At 37.0% G+C, this 20,823-nt stretch overlaps 1 protein-coding gene across 1 annotated transcript in view; it reads right to left on the bottom strand.

Moving 5' to 3' along the window:
* Positions 1-4,695, bottom strand: part of PARN (poly(A)-specific ribonuclease) — a 200,475-nt gene extending 195,780 nt beyond the window's left edge. Inside the window, exons 1-5 of the mRNA XM_074196422.1 lie at positions 4,514-4,695; positions 4,029-4,106; positions 2,356-2,435; positions 1,813-1,880; positions 1,647-1,728 (exon numbers count right to left, since the gene is read on the bottom strand). Of these exons, the coding sequence (XP_074052523.1) occupies positions 1,647-1,728; positions 1,813-1,880; positions 2,356-2,435; positions 4,029-4,106; positions 4,514-4,532 (327 nt within the window). The 5' untranslated portion in view covers positions 4,533-4,695. The remainder of the gene's footprint in view (positions 1-1,646; positions 1,729-1,812; positions 1,881-2,355; positions 2,436-4,028; positions 4,107-4,513) is intronic.
* Positions 4,696-20,823: the final 16,128 nt, after the last annotated feature.

Below are 20,823 nucleotides of genomic sequence, written 5' to 3'. Positions count from 1 at the left end.
CAGGGTTAAGAAATATTAAAGAAAGAACAAACTGTTATTCTTAAACTATTTCTAGAAGAAATCCCCTTGTATTCCAAACAGACAGCTCACTCCCCTCACTTTTGATAAGACTTTTACTATTAGAAGAATAGTAGACTTTTTCCCATAAGAAAAACCTCGCATTCCTATTGTTTGATGATAAGTAGACTGTTCCTAGACCTTGTGTTCCAAGACATGTTACATTACTTCAATAAGCTAGTTATAATCCTGAAGGTTATTCACACCATCTGGATGATGAGGTAATATTTTATGAAAACCTTTCATTCTTTTCTTTGTTGCTGGGGTAGATTTTCACAAGTAGAATGTAACTCTGAAGACTAAACCAACGAGTCAACAGAGAAGGATGATAGGGAAGAGGAGGGGGAGGAGGAGGGGATCACCTCAGGCCATAGAATCTTACTTGACTGTTAACTCGGGGCAGCTCCTTGATCTTCACTACCTTTGTGGGACTTGGAGTGTACCCTTTTCTCAAGAAAAGCCAAAATAAACTTTTTTTTTTTTGCTCAGCAGAGTCTCCTTATTTTTTTAAGTAGATTTTTATCCTACACAATTCTAATGGAAAGGAGAGAAGAAAATAATATAGCCATCCCAAGTAAACTGTAATAACAGCTGGGGTCATAAAGAGAGTCAAATAAGACAGAGGCCTGGGAGTATGTAATGATCTGAAAAGAAGGGAAAAAGATGGAAGAAAAGAGATGCAATGTGAGGAAATAGAAGTCTACAAACAAGAAAAGGTGGGAAAAGGGGGATCATCTGGTTCTTACTTGAAAAAGATACAGAATAAAGCAAAATTAGGAGAATAATCTAGACTATGAAAAACAAAATATTTTGAAAGATTTAAGAACAGTGATCATTTCAATGACCAACATGATTCCAAAGATGTGATAACTTAGAAATGCTGCCCACCCCTAACAGAGAGGTGAACAACTAGCAGCTTTGATCAATGGGACAGGAATTTTTAGTGTTGGTTATCTTTTTGTCTACAAGTATTTGTTTGGAAGTAGGGGGAAAGGGAACTTTTTAATCTTGGGGTGGGGCAACGAGAATACGGGAAGGTAGATTCTTATTCAATGAAAACAAATTAAATTTTTTAAAAAGTTATAAACTCTAAAGACAACCTAGTTCAATCCCATCATTTTACAAAAAAGGCAACATGTTGGAGGAGACCTCAGTTTGAATCTAGTTTCTACTATTTGACATATGACATCTTCAGTCTTCTTCAACTATAATGAGAGACTAGGTGATCTCAAAGTTTTTATTCAAGCACAATTCTGTGACAAAAAAGTGAAAGAAGGGAAAATTTAGCTTAAAAATGTTTTAGAAGGAAAAAAAGTTAAAATTAATGCTTTTTTTTTTTCCCCTGAAGGAAATCTAACCCAGAATGGCATGTAAATCTGGGAAGGATTATATAGGTATCTTTGTAAGAATAATGTTAATTTTAAAGTCTTTTCTATATCTGTTTATGGCTTCCTTCTCAGACCTTTTCATATTCTGTATTTTCTATGGGATGAAATAAATGTTTCAAGTATCATCTGTTACCCTTCATGATCACAAAAAATAGAAAAGCAACTACTGACAAATAAAAAGAACTAAATTTTGCTACTAACCTGACAAACAAATTTGACATCTGGTGAAGTTCTACTGAAGGGTTTTGGGAAAACATAAAAGTTAAATGACTTCATTATATACCTATGAAAATGAAAGACACAAGCAAATTGAGAGGTGATCTTAATCCACAAAACAGAATAATTAATGCTTTAAAAAATAACCTACTTTGAATTGGTGCTGTCATACTTAAAAGTGCAAAGGCCAAACTGAAATAGCAAAAAGTCCATGGAATGCTGGAAAAGAAGAAAATAACTTGTCAATCGATATCAGAGAACAGAAGCTTCAACTGAAACAATAATAGTTTCAATCAAGTAAGAGTTTTTACATTCCACTTGAGCAAAAAATTTCTGAAACATCATATGAATGCTTTTAACTTGTCAGACATCTATTTAACTAACCTTATTAGATGTGCTCAGACAACCTTTATATCTTTATTGAAATTTTTTCATTTGAGTAGCTAGTTTCTTTCAAAAAGCCAAAAGCCAAGTTTTTAAAAAATAGAATTATATCTTAAGTTACTCTAAATCAAGTATATTAAAATTTTCATGAAATGTTTTTCTACTGATTATTAATTAATAACATTGTTTTATAGTTGGGGCTTGTTTAAAAAGTATATTTTATAAAGGAGATACATGATTCCTCTTCAATACAATTCAGTGTGGGAAAGAGATTGAAAAAAGTAGGAAAAATTGTTTTCATCTAACTTGCCTTTTTAAGTTTATGATACCTTTCTTCTGGGGTGTCAAAACCATTAGTTAATGCAGTAACTGAAGGTCCATCGCTGATTCCTAAATTTTAGAAATAAAAATGTTTATATTTTAATAACTTAGATATTAAACACCTCATATAGAAATTCAATGACCAATCCGTGCTAATATAAAGAAAATATTTTCCAGAACAATATATACAACTTCATATCTTTGCAGGCAATAAATAGAAATTCTTTTATCAAGGACAATTATTATTAACAATAATCATTATCATCTATAATTATACATTCAATCATCTGTCAATCTAAAGTCAATATTAAAAATTCCACAGTAGAGTTTCAATTTGAGAGGGCAAATTTATTACTTAACATTTTTAATTGGGTTCACTTAACAGTTTGTTTCAGCAGCGGAAATACATCTGCTAACATCAATCTGCCATATAAATTAGGAGTTAAATAGTATTAACCCCATTAAAGTCTTAACTAGATGCATTATTCTGATTGTAGAGGTGGTCCTAAATTCTAATGAATGCCAGCAAAGCATTAAGTATGTAGATTATATATATAAATATATATATATATATATAATATATATATATATACCATGATACATATCTCAGGATATATATATATATACGTGTATATATGTATACGCGCACACACACACACACACACACACACACACCATGAAACTAAAAAAGGTTTCAAGTACAGAATCAGTTAAGGACTTTACATTGTAGAAGGAAATGCTTAGCTAAGACAGACTCATTAATAGAAGTCTGTCTTTCAGGTGATGAATATTTTCCTATCTATATCAATCTTCATTTTGTGGATAACTAGTAACATCAGCAAAAGACAGACTTTCTTGCTTCTGAAAATACTTTTGTTAACAGTGACCAAAAAATTTACATAGAGTCAATTAAACATTTAGGCCAAGAAGTTTAGTACCACCACAAAAAAACATTTTCAAAGTAAAGAAAATAATTTTATTATCACCAATTTAAGAACGAGCTGGAAACTATCTCTTTGAGCTTTAACAAATTTATGGATCAACTAAGTCTTTCAATTTCCATTGTAAACAATAACGTGGTTTTCCACATTGCCAATCAAATCAGTCACCAATTAATCTGGGAGTTTTACCCAGGAGTCCAAATCAAAAGGGGGGGAAAAAGCGATCAAATCAGTTTTAATTAATAGTATTAGTTTTTTCTTCAAAAATAAATACAGTTGTAGATGCACTAGTGTAAGCGTTACATGCGTGCCCTCTAGATTGTCAATAACACCTCTACAACCATATAAAGCTTCATCCTTATTTTTAAGTTGCTTTCCTATTTTAGCTTCCCAATCGACAGATGACCAACCAACATAAAAGCCCACTTGTACGTTGTGTGAGTGTGTGGATGGTGTGTGTGTATACATATACATATGTAGGAACACCTATACCCTGCATGGTAAAATTCCAAAAAAGAACCAAACGCAAAGGATCTCTTCGAAGGTACACGCACGTAATACAGTGAGATGAGAGGCTAATTCCTGAGCCCCGGGATGCCCCGGAGGGTGGGGCCCAAGGAGAGGAGATGCTACCAAACCTGGCCAAGGACCAGAGTGGCCCAAAACATCCTCTACGAGCAAGCTCTGGGAGAGGACACTATCAAAGCCCTGGACGGGATACCTGAAAACTCCCCATCGATTGCCAAGAAATCCGCCTCCTCAACGGCCTGGTACACTTTGTGAAGGTTATTTTTAAAATCTGCAGAGAAACCAAGAAAAGGCTCAGAGCGGGGGCGCCGGGGTCAGCCCTGGCGGTCAGGAGGCAGGAGCTGCGGGGAGGGGAGGGAGGGAGGCCACGGCCGGAGGCGTCCTGGACGGCCGGAGGCGTCCTGGGCGCCCGGGGCGCGGAGCTGCCGGGGGGCCGGGAGCTGAGGGCTGGGGGCGCCGGCGGCGGCAACGTGGGGATGGGGGCGAGGGCTGGCGGGGCGCGGGCTGGACGGCGCCCGGGGCCCGGCGGCGGCAGCCGGACGGTCTCCAGGCCCGGCCCCGGAGGCCCGGCCCCGGAGGCCCGGCGGAGGCCCGGGGGCCGGAGCCCAAGCCGGGGGCCGGGGGCAGTGGGGGGAGGACTCTGCGGGATGGGCAGCCGGAGCGAGAAGAGGCACGCACTGCTCCGGATCATCTCCATCCTGCGGCTCGGCGTCACCCCGCCCGCCCCCCGTCGCGGCGGCAGGAGCGGCGGCAGGAGCGGCGGCGGCGGCCCACGAGCCTTGCTTCCCCGTGAACCGCACGGGGTGGCAGAGGCGGCGCGGCGACGGCGGCGGAGAGGACGGGGGCGCGCGCGCCGGAGACTTCCGGAAACAGCGCGCGCCGGCGCACGTCACGTGGCCGGCCACGTCTCCCGAAGGGGCTGGAAGCTCCGCCCAGCTTGCTCCGGCCGAGGCCCGGCCTGGCGGCGCCTCCGCTCTCCCTTCGGGCGCTGGGAAAGGGTTCCCTTTAAGAGGGCGGGCCGTCGCTCGGTCGCGACCTGATGACGCCACACGCCCCGAGCCGCCCCCTTGGCGTCCCCGCCCTGAAATGACCCGCTTTCCCGGGGCCCCGGGAGTGCGACCCTCGTGACGCTGCAGAGGCCTCCTCCGCCGCCCCCCTGCCACTCACCTTCTCCGTCTCCTTGTCGGTTGGTGCCTCCCCAGCCCAAGAACGAACAGAAACTCCTCCCTCGAGCTTATGTTTTTCCTTCTTTTTTGCGTCTCAACAAGGTGGTCTATGAAAACATACCCCTCTCTCCCCCTAACGTCTGGCTTCGGACTTCATTCAATTGAAATTGAAAATTTTACGATAACTTTTAATTGCCAAATCTAATGAATGTCCTCTTCTCTGTCCTCACCCTTGACCTCTCTGCAGCATTTGACATTGTCCGCCTCTTTATTTTTATGATTTCCTAAACTGCTCTCTCCTGGTTCTCTTCAGTCTCCTTTGATGGATTTTCATCCAAACCTCACCTAATTTTGGATTCCCGAGACTCTAAACTGAACTCGTCTCCCTCTATTATTTCACTTAATTATCTCAAAAGCTTCTACGAATTCAATTATCCTCTCCATGCAAAGATTCAGAATCCTCTTTTTACAATCCTAACCTCTCTCTATAAGCATCTTAGAATCAACATGTCTGAAACTGAACTGTTAATATTCTTCCCAAAACCTTCCTCTCTTCTAAACTTGCCTTTTACTGTTAAAGCAACACCATCAACCTGACTATAGAGGTTGTCATTCCTAGACAAAATGCCATAGGACAATGGCATGCACAGAACCTCTGTTCATAGGCAATATGGTCCAGAGGAAAAAGTACTGGATTTGGAGTCAAAGGACCTGAGCTTAAATACTATGTCACTATCTGTGAGGTTGGGAAAGTCAGCTAAGCAATCTGGACCTCAAGTTTCCTCTTCTGTAATATGAGGAGGTTAGACCAGATGACTTCCAATTCTGAATCCATGATCCTATGGAAGGGACTTCAGAAGTCCTCTAGCCCATCACCCGCCTGATGAATCCATTCTACAACATATATAGCATTCAACTTCCTGAACCAGACCATTAGCTTTTGGACTGGGGGGGGGGGGGGGGGGATTGTTACAATTAAATCATTTAAAACTACTCTGCAACTTGTGCCAATTGTTTCTAATGACCCTCTGAGACTAAGCCACACAAATTTAATCTCTTGTATAGAACACATTTTCATATACTTGAAGACCAGAGGTGTCAAATTTAAATAGGCTCCCTACTGACTTAGAAAGCCACAAATTGACATTGTATATGTTATATTGTATTTTTTATTTATTTTGTTAAACAATTTTAGTTATATTTTAATCTAGTTCAAATGCACTTCAATTTCATGGTCCTCTTATGGCCTATGAGTTAGACACTACCTGAAAATTATTAATATTTCTTCTCTAAAAATTATTTTCTCATGAAAATTGTCAGTTAAGATAGCAGAATAAAACAGGAAACTTGATTCTCCCAAAATTCTCCCCAAAAAACATAAAACAAGGATTCAAATTGAATTTTAGAGCAACAGAAACAATAAAAAAGACAAGGTAAAGCAGTTGTGAGGGGCAGCTAGGTGGCGCAGTGGATAGAGCACGGGCCCTGGAATCAGGAGTACCTGAGTTCAAATCTGGCCTTAGACACTTAATAATTACCTAGCCCTGTGACCTTGAGCAAGCCACTTAACCCCATTGCCTTACAAAAAAAAAAACCTAAAAAAAAAAGCAGTTGTCCAACCTAAGAGAACTTGGGAGGATTGTAGTCTAGCCCAAGCCAAGTCCAGATACCACTATCCCATTAAACAGCAAGCCCTGGGGAACAGCTGTACCTTGGTTTCAGGAACTTTTGATGATCAAGGGAAGACTGAGTCAGTCACTCTGATGGTAGTGGACATGGGACTCTTGACTAGACCTGAACTCAAACTGTGGCTATGAGTAAGGAGATATCAACACAATTGGTGGGTGCAGTTGCAGATTGGCTAGATTTAATTAAAAGTGATAAGCAGAGAAACTACATTTTGTTTAAAAGTACCATCAATTACTGGGCCTAAGGGGTAATATGTGGGCTTGGGGGCCTCTTGGCCCCAGGGCTGGGGAATCTGTCTGCTGCACCACTCAGCTACCCTACAGCACATTTAAGAAGAGAGACAGAGTGAAAGGAGTGAGAAAATATAGTGTATGGTAGTGGGGAAGTACAAATAGAGGGAGTTGCGATGAGCAATGGCAACAGTAGAAAAATATAGAAGTAGCTTTTGTGATGGACTTATCCTAAAGAATGTGATCCACCTGCAACAGAGCTGGAGGTGTTGGAACACAGACTGAAGCATATTTATTATTATTATTATTATTATTATTATTATTATTATTATTATTATTATTATTATTAGGGGGTTGCAAGGCAAATAGGGTTGGGTGGCTTGCCCAGGGCTGCACAGCTGGGTGACTGTTGGGTGTCTGAGGCCGGATTTGGATCCGGGTACTCCTGGCTCCAGGGTCGGTGCTCTGTGTACTAAGCCACCTAGCCACCCCTACTATTAGTATTGTTATTTATTTTATTTTGGGGTTGGGGGGGGTTTACAGGGCAATGGGGTTGGGGTGGCTTGCCCAGGATCACACAGCTGGGTGACTATTGGGTATTTGGGGCCAGATCTGGGCTCAGGTACTCTAGGCTCCAGGGCTGGTGCCCTGTTTACTGTGCCACCCGGCTGCTATCATTATTATTATTATTATTTAATTTTTTTCTCTTTCCTTTATTGCTCATGAGGGTCTATATTTTTTGGGGGAGGGGTATTATGTTTACTCTTAAGAACATTTTAGTAATGTATAAAAACATCGTTTGTACAAAAATAAAAATAAATAAAATTTTAAAAGAATAAAAATAAAATAAAATTATGAAGATTAAAAAGAACTACCATTAATAATGAAGTAATATCAGTACTAAACATATGTGCATCGAATGGTATAATATCCAAACTTAATTTAAAAAGGGTAAATTAATTACAGATGGAAATAGCAAAATCAAAATAGTGGTAAACTTGAACCTTTCCCTCTCAGAACTAGATAAATCTAAGCAAAAAATAAATTAATCAGGGGCGGCTAGGTGGTATAGTGGACAGAGTACCAGCCCTGGAGTCAGGAGGCCTGAGTTCAAATCCAACCTCAGACACTTAATTGCCTAACTGTGATCTTGGGAATGGTACTTAACCCCATTGTTTTAAGTAAAATAAAATTAAAGAAAAGAAAAAAAGTCAATCAAGGAGATGAATAGAATCTTTAATAACCCCATTGTTTTAAGTAAAATAAAATTAAAAAAAAATAAGTCAATCAAGGAGATGAATAGAATCTTTAATAAGCTAGATGTGATAAACATCTAGAGAGAATTGAATGGGGAAAGGAATATACCTTTTCCCCAGCAAGACTGGGAAAACACAGTACCTTTTCAAGAATCATAAATTAGAAGAGAAAAACCTTATTAGTCAAAGACAGAAAAGCAGAAATACTAAATATATCCTTTGGAAGTCATAATTGAAAGACCATGAAAATACATATTAAAAAGTAATTGGTGAAACTAACCCAATCTGAAAGGATGAATGGATTGGCTAGGTGGTTCAGTGGACAGAGCTCCACCCCTGGAGTCAGGAGGACCTGAGTTCAGATATGACCACAGACACCTGCTATTTATTAGCTGTGTGACCTTGGGCAAGTAACCAAAAAAAAAAAAGGATCAAAAAACATCATAGCACCAATAAGGTTTTATTACAGAGAATGATGATAGTGAAACAACATAACAAAACTGATGAAATTACAGCAAAAGCAGTAATCAAAGGAAAATTTACATCTTTAAATGATTACATCCACAAAAATGGAAAAAGAGCAGATCAATGAACTAAATATGCAATTTTAAAAATAAAATCCCTAATTAAACACTGAATTGGAAATCTGGAAAACTAAAGTTAAGATTTAAAAAACTGAATGTAAGAAAATCATTGAATTAATATAATTAGGAGCCACTTTTATTAAAACAACAAAAACAATAAACTAGATAAACATTAAAACAGAGATAAAAGATTAATAGTTTAAAATAAGCTAATTAATTACTAACATAATTAGTATATTTATATTTAATATAATTAAATTTTCTTTTCTCTTTATTTTATTTATTATTAATACAAATGAATCATAAATAAAAATTAATTGCTATTAACACAAATTAATAAAAAATAGAAAAGAAATTTTAATTACGAGTATCAAAAATGAAAAGATGCATATTCTACTAATGAAGATGAAATTAAAGTAGTTATATGGACCTACTTTTGTCCAAACATTTAACAAACTAAGTGAAATGGAAGAATACTTACAAAAATGTAAACTGCCTAGATTAATAGAGGAAAAAATTTAAATAAAGATGTTTTACAAAAAGAAGTTGAACAGATCATAAATGAGTTTCCAAAGGAAAAAACAACAGGGCCAACTGGATTTACAAGTAAATTCTATCAAAGATTTTAAGATCAACTACTTCCTGTGTTAAATAAATTATTTGAAATAATAGGCAATGGAGTCCTACGAAACTCCTTTTATGAAACAAATATGGTGCTAATACCCAAACCATAAAGATCAAAACAGAGAAAGAAAATTATAGACCACTTTCTTGAATGAATATTGATGTGAAGATCCTAAATAAAATATTAGCTATGAGACCACAATAATATATCACAAAGATTATACATTGTGATCTGGGATTTATACCAAGCATGAAGGGCTGGCTCAATATAAAGAAAACTACTGAGTAATTGATTATATCAATAACAATATCAACAAAAAAACAAACTCATGATTATATCAAGAGATGCAAAAAAAAGTTTTTAACAAAATGTAATATTCATTCCTATTTAAAAAAAATAAAACCCTTAAAAGCATAGGTATGAATAGGTTTTTCCTTAAAATAATAAAAAGCATATACTAGAAATCATCAGCAAGTATTATCTGTTTAAGGAATAAGAAGTCTTCCCAATGAGAGCAGAAGCAAATCAAAAGTGCCCACTATCACATAAATTTACTATTACTATAAATACTAACAAAAATTAGAAAATATAGTAGAATAGGCAATGAAGAAATAAAAATATCTTCTTTTGAAAACAATATGACAAGGGGCAGCTAGGTAGGTAGTTGATAGAACATCAGCCCTGGAGTCAGGAGTACCTGAGTTTAAATACAGCCTCAGACACTTAATAAGTGCCTAGCTGTGTGACCTTAGATAAGTCACCTAACCTCATTGCCTTAAATAAAATAACAAAATTTTAAATGAAGAAAGTATGATGGTATACTTGGAAAATCTTAGAGAGTCAGCTAAAAATTATTTGAAATAATTTTAGCAAAGTAGCAGGACATAAAATAAACCTACAAAAGCATCAACATTTCTATGTAGTAACAACAAATCTTGCAAGAAGAGATATAAGAGATATTTAATTTAATTTAAAGAAATTAAAGCTGCCAAGACAAATTCAGGGATGATATAAATAAAAATATAATTATACAAATTTTGAAATATGTATCTGATTTAAATAATTGAGAAAATATCAATTGTTTATGGATAGACTGAAGCAATATAATAAAAATGGCAATTCTTCCTAATCTAATTATTCAATGGCATACCTATTAAACTACAAAAAAAATCATTTTATTGAGCTAGAACAAATAACAAAATTCAGTTGGAAGAACAAAAGGTCGAGAATATCAAATGAATTAATGAAAATAATTTAAAGGAAAGAGGTCTGGCAATATCAGATTTTAAACTGTACCATAGGGCAGTAATTATAAAAACTATCTGGTACAGGCTAATAAATAGAATGGTGAATCAATGGAATAAAATAAGTATCTAATATACAGTAATAAATGATTATAGCAAAGTAGCAGTGTTTAATAAATGAAAAGATCTAAGCTTTGAGAATAAGAACTCACTGTTTGGTAAAAATTACTGAGAAAACTGGAAAGGAGTCTGGCATAAACTGAGTATAGATTTTTATTTTACACCATTTACCAAGAAAATGTTAAAATGGATATATGACCAAGACATAAACAGAGATATCATAAATAAACTCAAGGTTCTTGGAACATGTTACCTGTCAGATTTATGGATAGGAGAATTAAACTACCTTAATAAACAGGAGATAGAGAGCATTGTGGGATATAGAATTCTTTTTATTATATTAAATTAAAAATTACACAAATAAATCCCATTTAGTTACGATTAGAAGGAAAGGAAAGAGAAAAAAAATTTATAACCACTTTCCCAGATAAAGGACTTATATATCAAATAGATAGAGAACTTGTTCAATTTCATAAAAATGTGAATCATACCCAATTGTAAAGATATTTTTCAAAAAGTAAGCGTGAATGACTAAGCTATTCCAAGTAATTCAATCACTCAAATCAACGATGAGGGGCTATTTACTGCCAGGAAAAGAATTGATATAAAGAAGTAGTATTGTATTTTCAATCATTTCTGACTCATTGTTACTCCTTTTGGAGTGGCTTGTCATTTCCTTCTCTAACTCATTTTACAGACAAGGAAACAGGGGAAACTGAGTTGAGTAATTTGCCCAGGATCACACAGCTAGTAAGTGTTCTGAGGCAGAATTTGAACTCAGCATGATTATTCCTGACTTCAGACTCAGCACTCGATTGGATAGCTGCCTATGCATGTATAGTTCCACAGATATATTTCTATAATCAAATGTTGGCCCTCTCTAATACAGAGTTAGGAGGAAAGGATGGAGAAGACTTGAAACTCAAAATGTAACAAAAAAATGAATAAAAATAAAAATAATCTTCTCAAGGTTATACTATCCTAGTTCCTTCAACTTCTCTGATACACATCACTATTACTAGCAATTTCAGTTCCTGGGGCAAATGGCAGTTTCTGATAGTGGTTCCCCTGAAATGTTCCTGAAAAGAATGGGAAGCATTCCCAGGATATCAAAGACAGTACCTACTAAATATCCTGCTTGGGAACAAATCCCCAGTAGATCTATCCAGGTTACAATTTTGTCTTTTGGAATTTCTTCAGTACTATGCCACTTTACAGGGCTTTCCCTCTCTGTCAATTTTACAGAGGCCTACCCATTTACCCAACTTATTATTATCACCAACCTTGATTAAATTGATTTGGTGCTCAGCACACAGTGCCTCAACCAAATTTACATACATAAGTTCATCATAGTTGTAAAGTGGTTGGCTGCAGTTGTGTTGTTGTTAAGGACTATGGCAAGGAATCTCAGGACAAAGATGTCATCAAAGAATATTTTAAATGCAAAAAATGAGTAAATAAAAGCCTTTGTCTGATTGAAAAGAAAAATGCATGTGTCTCAGTTTTCCCACATCCTTTCCAATATTGATCAATTTCTTTTTTGAATTTTTATTTTAATTTTGAATTTTTTACAATTTTCCCCCTAATCTTGCTTCCTTCCCCCCACCCCCCACAAAAGGCAGTCTACTAGTCTTTACATTGTTTCCATGGTATACACTGATCTAAGCTGAATGTGATGAGAGAAAAATCATATCCCTAAGGAAGAAAAATAAAGTACTGTGCTTGACTGTTGCACTAATAAAATGGACAAGTCCAGAAAGGTTGGTCATCATCTCCATGTTGCTGCCAGGGTGCACAGTGTTCCTCTGGTTCTGCTCATCTCACTCAGCATCAGTCCATGCAAATCTTTCCAGGCTTCCTTGAATTCCCATTCTTCCTGGCTTCTAATAGAACAACAGTTCCCATACATATACCACATTTTTTTAAGCCATTCCCCAATTGAGGGACATTTACATTAATTTCCAATTCTTTGCCACCACAAACAGAGATGCTATGAATATTTTTGTACAAGTGATTTTTTAAATACATTACTAAAATATTCTTGTAAACATAATACCCCCCCTAAAAAAATATAGACCCTCATAAGAAATAAAATAAAGGGGAAAAAATGTGTTTCAGTCTGTCTTCTGATACCATCAGCTCTGTCTCAGGTGGATCACATTCTTTATTGTAAGTCCATCACTGAAGTTACTTCCATATTTTTTGCACTGCTGCTGTTGCTGACTGTAATTCCCTCCATCCATTCCTCCCTACTACCATATATTATATTTTCTTTCTCCTTTCACTCTGTCCCTCTTCCAAAATGTGCTGTAGGGTGACTGAGTAGCTCAGTGGACTGATCACTGGCCCTGGGGCCAAGAGGCCCTGAGTCCATGCACCACCCCTGAGACCCAGCAACCACTTGGCCCAGTGGTCCTGCAAAGGCCACCCAATCCCAGCCCCTTGCAAGAAGTGAAAAAGAAGGGCGACTAGGTGGCACAGTGGATAAAGCACCAGCCCTGGAGTCAGGAGTACCTGGGTTCAAATCCGGTCTCAGACACTTAATAATTACTTAGCTGTGTGGCCTTGGGCAAGCCACTTAACCCCATTGCCTTGCAAAAAAACCTAAAAAAATGATACTGAGAATACTCCTATGAACCTTGTCATTTAATAGAGCAGTTAAGAAGGATCTTTTATAGATGAAGCACAGGAGAAAGCTGAATTTGAAGATATATTGTGGTGTAAAAATGGAGTCAATAGATAAAAGGGAAATGTAATTAAATGAGAAGTTTCATAAGAGTATTCTCAGTATCATTTTTCTATGCAGGAATACATGTAGTTCAACATCATTAAGTCCCTCATATTTTACCCTTCCCCTCTGCTATCTATGCTTCACTTGCATCCTGTATTTGAAGGTCAAACTTTCTGTTCAGCTCTGGTGGTTTCAACAGGAACATTTGAAATTCCCCTGGTTCATTGAAAGTTCATCTTTTCCCCTGGAAAAGGATGTTCAATTTTGCTGGGTAGTTGATTCGTGGTTGCATTCCAAGCTCTTTTGCCTTCTGAAATATTATATTCCAAGCGCTACAAGTTCTTAATGTAGTTGCTGCTAAGTCCTGTGTGATCCTGACTGCAGCATCATGATATTTGAATTGTGTCCTTCTGACTGCTTGTAGTGGTTTCTCTTTGACTTGGGAGTTCTGGAACTTGGCTATAATATTCCTTGGGGTTTGTTTTTCTTTTTGGATCTCTTTCCAGGTGAGATCAGTGGATTCTCTCAATTTTTATTTTGCCCTCTGCTTCTAGGATATCTGAGCAATTTTCCTGTAGGATTTCTTTAAAAATGAGATCAAGAAGAGCACCAACCCTGGAGTCAGGAGTACTTAAGTTCAAATCCAGCCTCAGACACTTAATAATTACTTAGCTGTGTGGCCTTGGGCAAGTCACTTAACCCCATTGCCTGGCAAAAAAAAAAACCCTAAAAAAATGAGGTCAATGTTCTTTTCCTGGTCATGACTTTCAGGTATCCCAATAATTTTTAAATTGTCTTTTCTGAATCTGTTTTCCAGATCAGTTTTTTTTCAATGAGATGTTTCACATTGGCTTCTAATTTTTCATTCTTTTGGTGTTGAAGTACTGTGTCTTGACTTCTCATAAAGCCATCAGCTTCCTTTAGCTCCATTCTTATCTGAAGGATGTGTTTTCCTCAGAAAACTTTATTATGTCCTTTTCCATCTGGCCAATTCTGCTTCTTAAAGCATTATTCTCCTCAATAACCTTTTGAACTGTTTTAACCATTTGACCTATGCTGGTTTTTAACATGCTATTTTCTTCAGCATTTTTTTGGATTTCCTGGACTAAGCTGCTGACTTCTTTTTCATGTTAATCCTGCATCTCTCTCATTTCTTTTCCCAATTTTTCTTCTGTCTCCCTTACTTGATGAGTATTATTCTATTTCCCTTACTTGATTTTCAAAATCTTTTTTGAGCTCTGTCATAGCCGGAGACCAATTTCCATTTTTATTGGAGTCTTTAGATCCAGGAGCTTGTACTTCCTCATCTTCAGATTGACTATATTGCACCTTCTTGGGATCATAGACAATGTATTTCTCAATGATGTTCCTCTTTTTTCTCTGTTTACTCATTTCTACAACCTGTGTCTGGTTTTAAGGTGCTTCCTGAGCTTTTGAGTATTGTTGGAACACCCACTTTGGAGGGTTTTTGGTACACCCCACTGGGACCTTTATTCCTCCAAGAGCATATGCTCTCTTGACTGTGCTTTGATATGTAGATGACCACAGGTACCCTCCTCTGCCCTGGAGCTGTGAGGAGAGGCCCTACTATCTTAGTTTGGAAGGTCAAAATGCAACCTAGATCTGAATATGGGCAAACAGCAGAGTCCTGCCCCAGGAAAAGCAGTGAGCTTTCTGCCATCTCCCCTGACCCCCTTACCATCTGTGGGCTATGTTCTGGAGTTGCAGGCTGGTTTCTCCTGATTCTCACTGCAGGCCAGTGCTCCTCACTCCACACTCATTCTGGTGTAGCAGAGTTCTCTCATAGCCCCTTCAAGCTGTTGCTGATGTTCCCTGGGCTAAGCTGGGCTGGGCAGGGCTGGGCTCAGCAGCCAGGTCTTTTTCCAACCCTGATCCCAGTGAAACACACCTATCCTGTGGAATTATCTTGGACTGGGAAAATGTATCACTCAGCCTTTCTTTGGGTTCTGCCCCCTAAATTTTGGCTAGAGTCATAATTTGTTGGATTTTGGGAGTTTTGGGGGGAAGGAGTTTCTGGTGGACTTCACTCAGCCATCTTGGCTCCGCCCCCCCAACATTGATCAATTTCTAAACTCAGTTGGGAGTGTACATCAGTCCCTCTTTGAACCCAATCTGTTGAGAGTAAGATTTACTCAATATTTACACTTTCCCTTCTTTCCCTCTACTATAATAGCTCTTTGGCACCTTTTCATATGGTGTTAATATTCCTATAATACCTTCATCTTCTTCTCTAGTATAATCCTTTTTTGCATATCTTAATTATTTTATACCTGTCTTATACCCCCATCCTGTCAAAGTATAGTCCTTTCAAATATCTTGATAGGAGTACAGTTCTCAAGAGCCTTAAGCATTATCACCATCATAATTAATTTTTATCCACACTCTCTGTTCACTGCCCTTCAATTTTCCCAATAGAAATATAACTCTCATAAGCTAAAGTTCCATCACTTCATGATCAAGTTATGCCCGTAACCTTTATCCAAATCCCCTTTCTCCAGTTGTCTGAATAGAAATGCAGCACCCAAAAGCTAAAATAGATTATCACATAAGATCAATTTACACCCACACCCTCTATCTAATTTTGTTCCTTTCAGCTGTCCTAAGAGAAATATAATTCTCAAGAGTTACTGGTATTGTCTTCTCATTTAGTCTTATTGACAAATATTTTTTCCCTAAATCTTATTGACTATTTTTTTCTTTGTTTACCTTTTTAAGCATCTCTTGAGTTTTGTATTTGAAGACCAAATTTTCTGATGAGTTCTGATCTTTTTATCAGGTAAGTTTTGAAGTCCTCTATTTCATTGAAAATCCATTATTTCCCCTGAGTGTATGCTGAATTTTGCAGGGTGGTTATTTCTTGGTTGTAATCCAAGCTCCTTTGCCCTCTGTAATATCATATTCTAGGCCTTCTGATCCTTTAAAGTTGAAATCAATAAATCCTGTGTAATCCTGACTATGGCTCCCTATAATTTAAATTGCTTTTTTTTTTGACAGCTTGCAATATTTTCTCCTTTAGCTAAGAATTCCAAAATTTTATTAAAATATTCTTTGGAGCTTTTATTTTGGGATCTCCTTCTAAGGGTAATGGATTCTTCTGTTTTAGGACATTAGTTCTCCATGATAATTTCCTAAATTATGTCCAGTCTATTTTTTTAATCATGTTTTTCAAGAAGACCAATAATTTCTAAAAGATGTCTCTTGGGTCTGTTTTGAAGTTGGTCATTTTTCATAAGAGTCACTTTACATTTTCTTCTATTTTTTTCAATCTTTTGTATCCATTTGGATCTTATCTTGGTAAAGGGTGTGAGTTGTTGGTCTAAGTTTCTTCCATACTAACTTCCAATTTTCCCAACAGTTTTTAATCAAAGAGAGAGTTTTTATCCCAATAACTGGACTCTTTGGGTTTATCAAACAGCAGATTACTATAATCGTTTCCTGCTATTGCACCTAGTCTATTCCACTGATCCACTCTATTTATTAATCAATACCAGACAGTTTTGATGACTGATGCTTTATAATATAATTTTAGATCAGGTAGGGCTAAGCCCCCTTCTTTTGTACATTTTTTCATTAGATCCCTGGAAATTCTTGACTTTTTATTTCTCCATATAAATTTACTCATAACTTTTCTAACTCATTAAAGTAATTTTTTTGGAATTTTGATTGATAGGGCACTAAACAATTTTGGTAGAATTGTCATTTTTATTATATTAGCTCTACCTATCCATGAGCAGTTGATATTTGCCTAGTTATTTAAATCTGATTTAATTTGTGTGAGAAATGTCTTATAATTGTTTTCAAAAAGTTTCCGAGTCTGCCTTGGCACATAGACTCCCAGGTATTTTATATTGGCTGAGGTTACTTTGAATGGGATTTCTTTTTCTAGCTCTTATTACTTTAATTTCATCCTCATTGATGGTGCATTCATCATTTTCATTTATGATACTAGCAATTTTGTTTTCTTCTTTTTTTTTTAATCACATTGACCAGAGGTTTATCAATGTTGTTGGTTTTTTCATAAAACCAACTTTTGGTTTTATTTATTAATTCAATAGTGTTTTTGCTTCCGATTTTATTAATTTCTCCTTTAATTTTTAGAATTTATCATTTGGTATTTAATTGGGGATTTTTAATTTGTTCTTTCTCTAATTTTTTTAGATGCATATTTAGTTCATTGATTTCCTCGTTCTCTAATTTATTCATGTCAGCATTTAAAGATTAATATATCCCCTTACAGCTGCTTTGAGTGAATTCCATAGGTTTTGATATGTTGTTTCATTATAGTCTTTATCTAGGATAAAATGATTACTTCTTTCTATAATTTGTTTTTTGATCTACTTATCCTTTAAAATGAGGTTATTCAGTTTCTAATTGGTTCTGGGTCTATATCTCCCTGGCCCAATATTGCATATGACTTTTATTGCATCGTGATCTGAGAAAGATCTCCAGTTGATCATTAGGTTTTTATGCCCTAGTGCATGGTCAATTTTTTGTATAAGTGCCATGTACTGCAGAGAAAAAGGCATATTCCTTTCTATTCCCATTCAATTTCCTTCATAAGTCTACCATATCTAGTTTTTCTAACAATCTGTTACCTCCTTAACTTCTTTCTTATTTTATAATTTGATTTATCTAGATCTGAGAGCAGGAGGTTGAGGTCTTACACTAGTAGAGTTTTGCTATCTATGTCTTCCTGTAGTTCTTTCAGCTTCTCCTCTAAGAGTTTGGATGCTGTCCCATTGAGGGTATATATATATATATGTATGTGTGTATGTATATTCAGTATTGAAATCACTTTATTATCTATGGTACCTTTTAGGACAATATAGTTTCCTTATCTCTTTTAGTAATATCTATTTTTGCAGCTGCTTTGTCTGAGATAAGGATTGCTACCCCTACTTTTTATTCACTTCAGCTGAAGCAAAATATATTTTGCTCCAACCCTTTATCTTTACTCTATGTGTATCTCTTTGCTTCAAATGAGTTTCTTGTAAGTAACATATTGTAGGATTCCGGTTTTTAATCCACTCTGCTATTCAATTACATTTTAAGGGAGAATTCATCCCATTCACATTCAAAGTTATAATTATTAATTCTCTATTGACCTCCGTGCTGTCTTCCCTCTGTTTGTATTTCCCCCCCTTTATCCTTATTCCCCAGTATTTCGCTTCTGAATACCAGCCCCTTCAGTGTGTTTGCCCTCCTATATCCACCCCTCCCCTTTCTTTCCCCTTTTCCCCTTTCCTTCCTTTTGTTAGTTCCCCTTTTTTCTCCCCCTCCCTTTCTCCATTCCCCCCCTCCCCATTTCCCCTTTTAATACTTGAGAGGTTAGATGTTTTTTAAGTTAACTGAGTATGTAAGTTGACTTTAAGCCAAGTTTGATGAGAAGAAGATTCAGGTGTTTCTCATCTCCTCCCTTCTTCCCCTCTATTGCCATAGGTATTTTGTACCTCTTAGTGTAATGAGATTTACCCCATTCAATCCCCTCCCTCCTCCTGTCTCCTTCCTGTCCCCCTTTTTCAGGAGGTAGTGTTTTTAAAATCATTCTGAGTCATAGAAAATTCTGAGTATCTGTCACTTCTAGCTAAGTACATTCTATCTAATAGAGTTATAATTCTTGAGAGTTATTAGAGTCTTTCTCCTAAATAGGGTTATAGCCAGTTTCATACCATTGGATAGCAGTTTCATGGATAAATCATGAGTGGCCATCACTTCTGGCTAGGTATATTCTCTCTGTTAGAGTTGCAATTCTCAAGAGTTATAAGAATCTTTTTCCCATGCTGGGATATAGCCAGTTTCAACTTATTGGATAGCAGTTTTTTTCTTTACCCACCCTTTTTTTTTTAAACCTTTTCATGTGTCTCTTGAGCTTCCTGTTTAATGTCCAAATTTTCTATTTAGCTCTTGTCTTTTCATCAGGAATTTTGAGAATTCTTCCATTTCATTAAATATCAATCTTTCCCCCCCTGAAAAAAAAGGCTCAGCTTTTCAAGATAGTGGATTCTTGGCTGCATTCCAAGCTTCATTGCTCTTCAGAATATCTCATTCCAGGCCCTTCTATCTCTTAATGTTGATGCAGCCAGGACCTGCATAATCCTTACTGTGGTTCCTTGATATTTAAATTATTTCTTACTGGCTGCTTAAAGGATTTTCTCTTTTATCTGATAGTCCTGGAATTGGGCCACAACATTCCTTGGTGTTTTCATTTTAGGATCTCTTTCTGGAGTGGATCAATGTATTCTTTCAATAACTACTTTGCCCTCTATTTCCATGATATCAGGGCAATTTTCCACCACTAAATCCTGTAATATTAAGTCGAGGCTTTATTTCTCTTCAATGTTTTCAGGAAGTCCAATAATTCTCAAGTTGTCCCTCCTTGATCTATTCTCGATGTCAGTGGTTTTGCTGATGAGGTATTTTACATTTTCTTCTATTTTTTTCTACTTTTTGATTTTAATAGGCTCTTGCTATCTCATGAAGTCATTAGTTTCTGCAGACTCCATTCTTTTTTTTTTTTTAGAGAGGAGTTTTCTTCATTCACCTTTTGCAACTCCATTTCCAATTGGTCAATTCTACTTTTGAAAGAGCTTTCCATTTGACTAATTGAGGTTTTGAGAGGATTATTTTCTTTTTTGCATTTGCCCAATTGAAGATCTGAGAGAATTGATCTCATTTTGTATTTGCCAATTGATTATCTGAGAGATTTATTTTCATTTTGTATTTGTCCAATTGAGGATCTGAGAGAATTAGTCTCATTTTGTATTTGTGCAATTGTATTTTCCATTGATTTGTTTTCTTGTTGCAAGGTGTTAATTGTCTCTCCCAAATTTTCCAATTGATTTTTAAACTCCCTCCTGATTTCTGTGCTGGAGACCAGATCATATTCTCCTCAGAGGTTCTAGGTATCTCTGAGTTAGGGTCTTTTCCTTCCAAGAATTTTTCTATGGATCCACCTTTCCACTGACCTTTCTTAATTTTGCTAAGACCTTGAGTTGGGGGGGGCTGGTTCACCTGGGCTTGGGATGCTAGAAGCTTTACTCACTGAGTGCAATATCTCCAGCTGGCCAGTAAGGGGTGCTAGAGGCTTTACTCACTGAGTGCAGTTTCTCCGATTGTCAGTAGGAGGTGCTGGTTGCTTTCTCTGGTGTGTCTGTGACCTTGATTGAGGCCTTCTCCCTTGGCCTGAAGCTGTTAAATACTTTTGTCTTCAATCAATAGTGGGCTCTACCCTGGGGTGAGGTCATCCCTCTCCCTGTTGTCACCTGGGCTGGTTCTTCTGCTCACACACCTGTGCCTGGGGCAGAAGTAGTCTGTAATTGTGT

This window comes from Macrotis lagotis, chromosome 8 (assembly GCF_037893015.1).
Source record: "Macrotis lagotis isolate mMagLag1 chromosome 8, bilby.v1.9.chrom.fasta, whole genome shotgun sequence".
Taxonomy (NCBI): Eukaryota; Metazoa; Chordata; class Mammalia; order Peramelemorphia; family Peramelidae; genus Macrotis; species Macrotis lagotis.
Note: the sequence above shows the minus strand (reverse complement) of the source record. Positions and strands in the feature narration are given on the sequence as shown.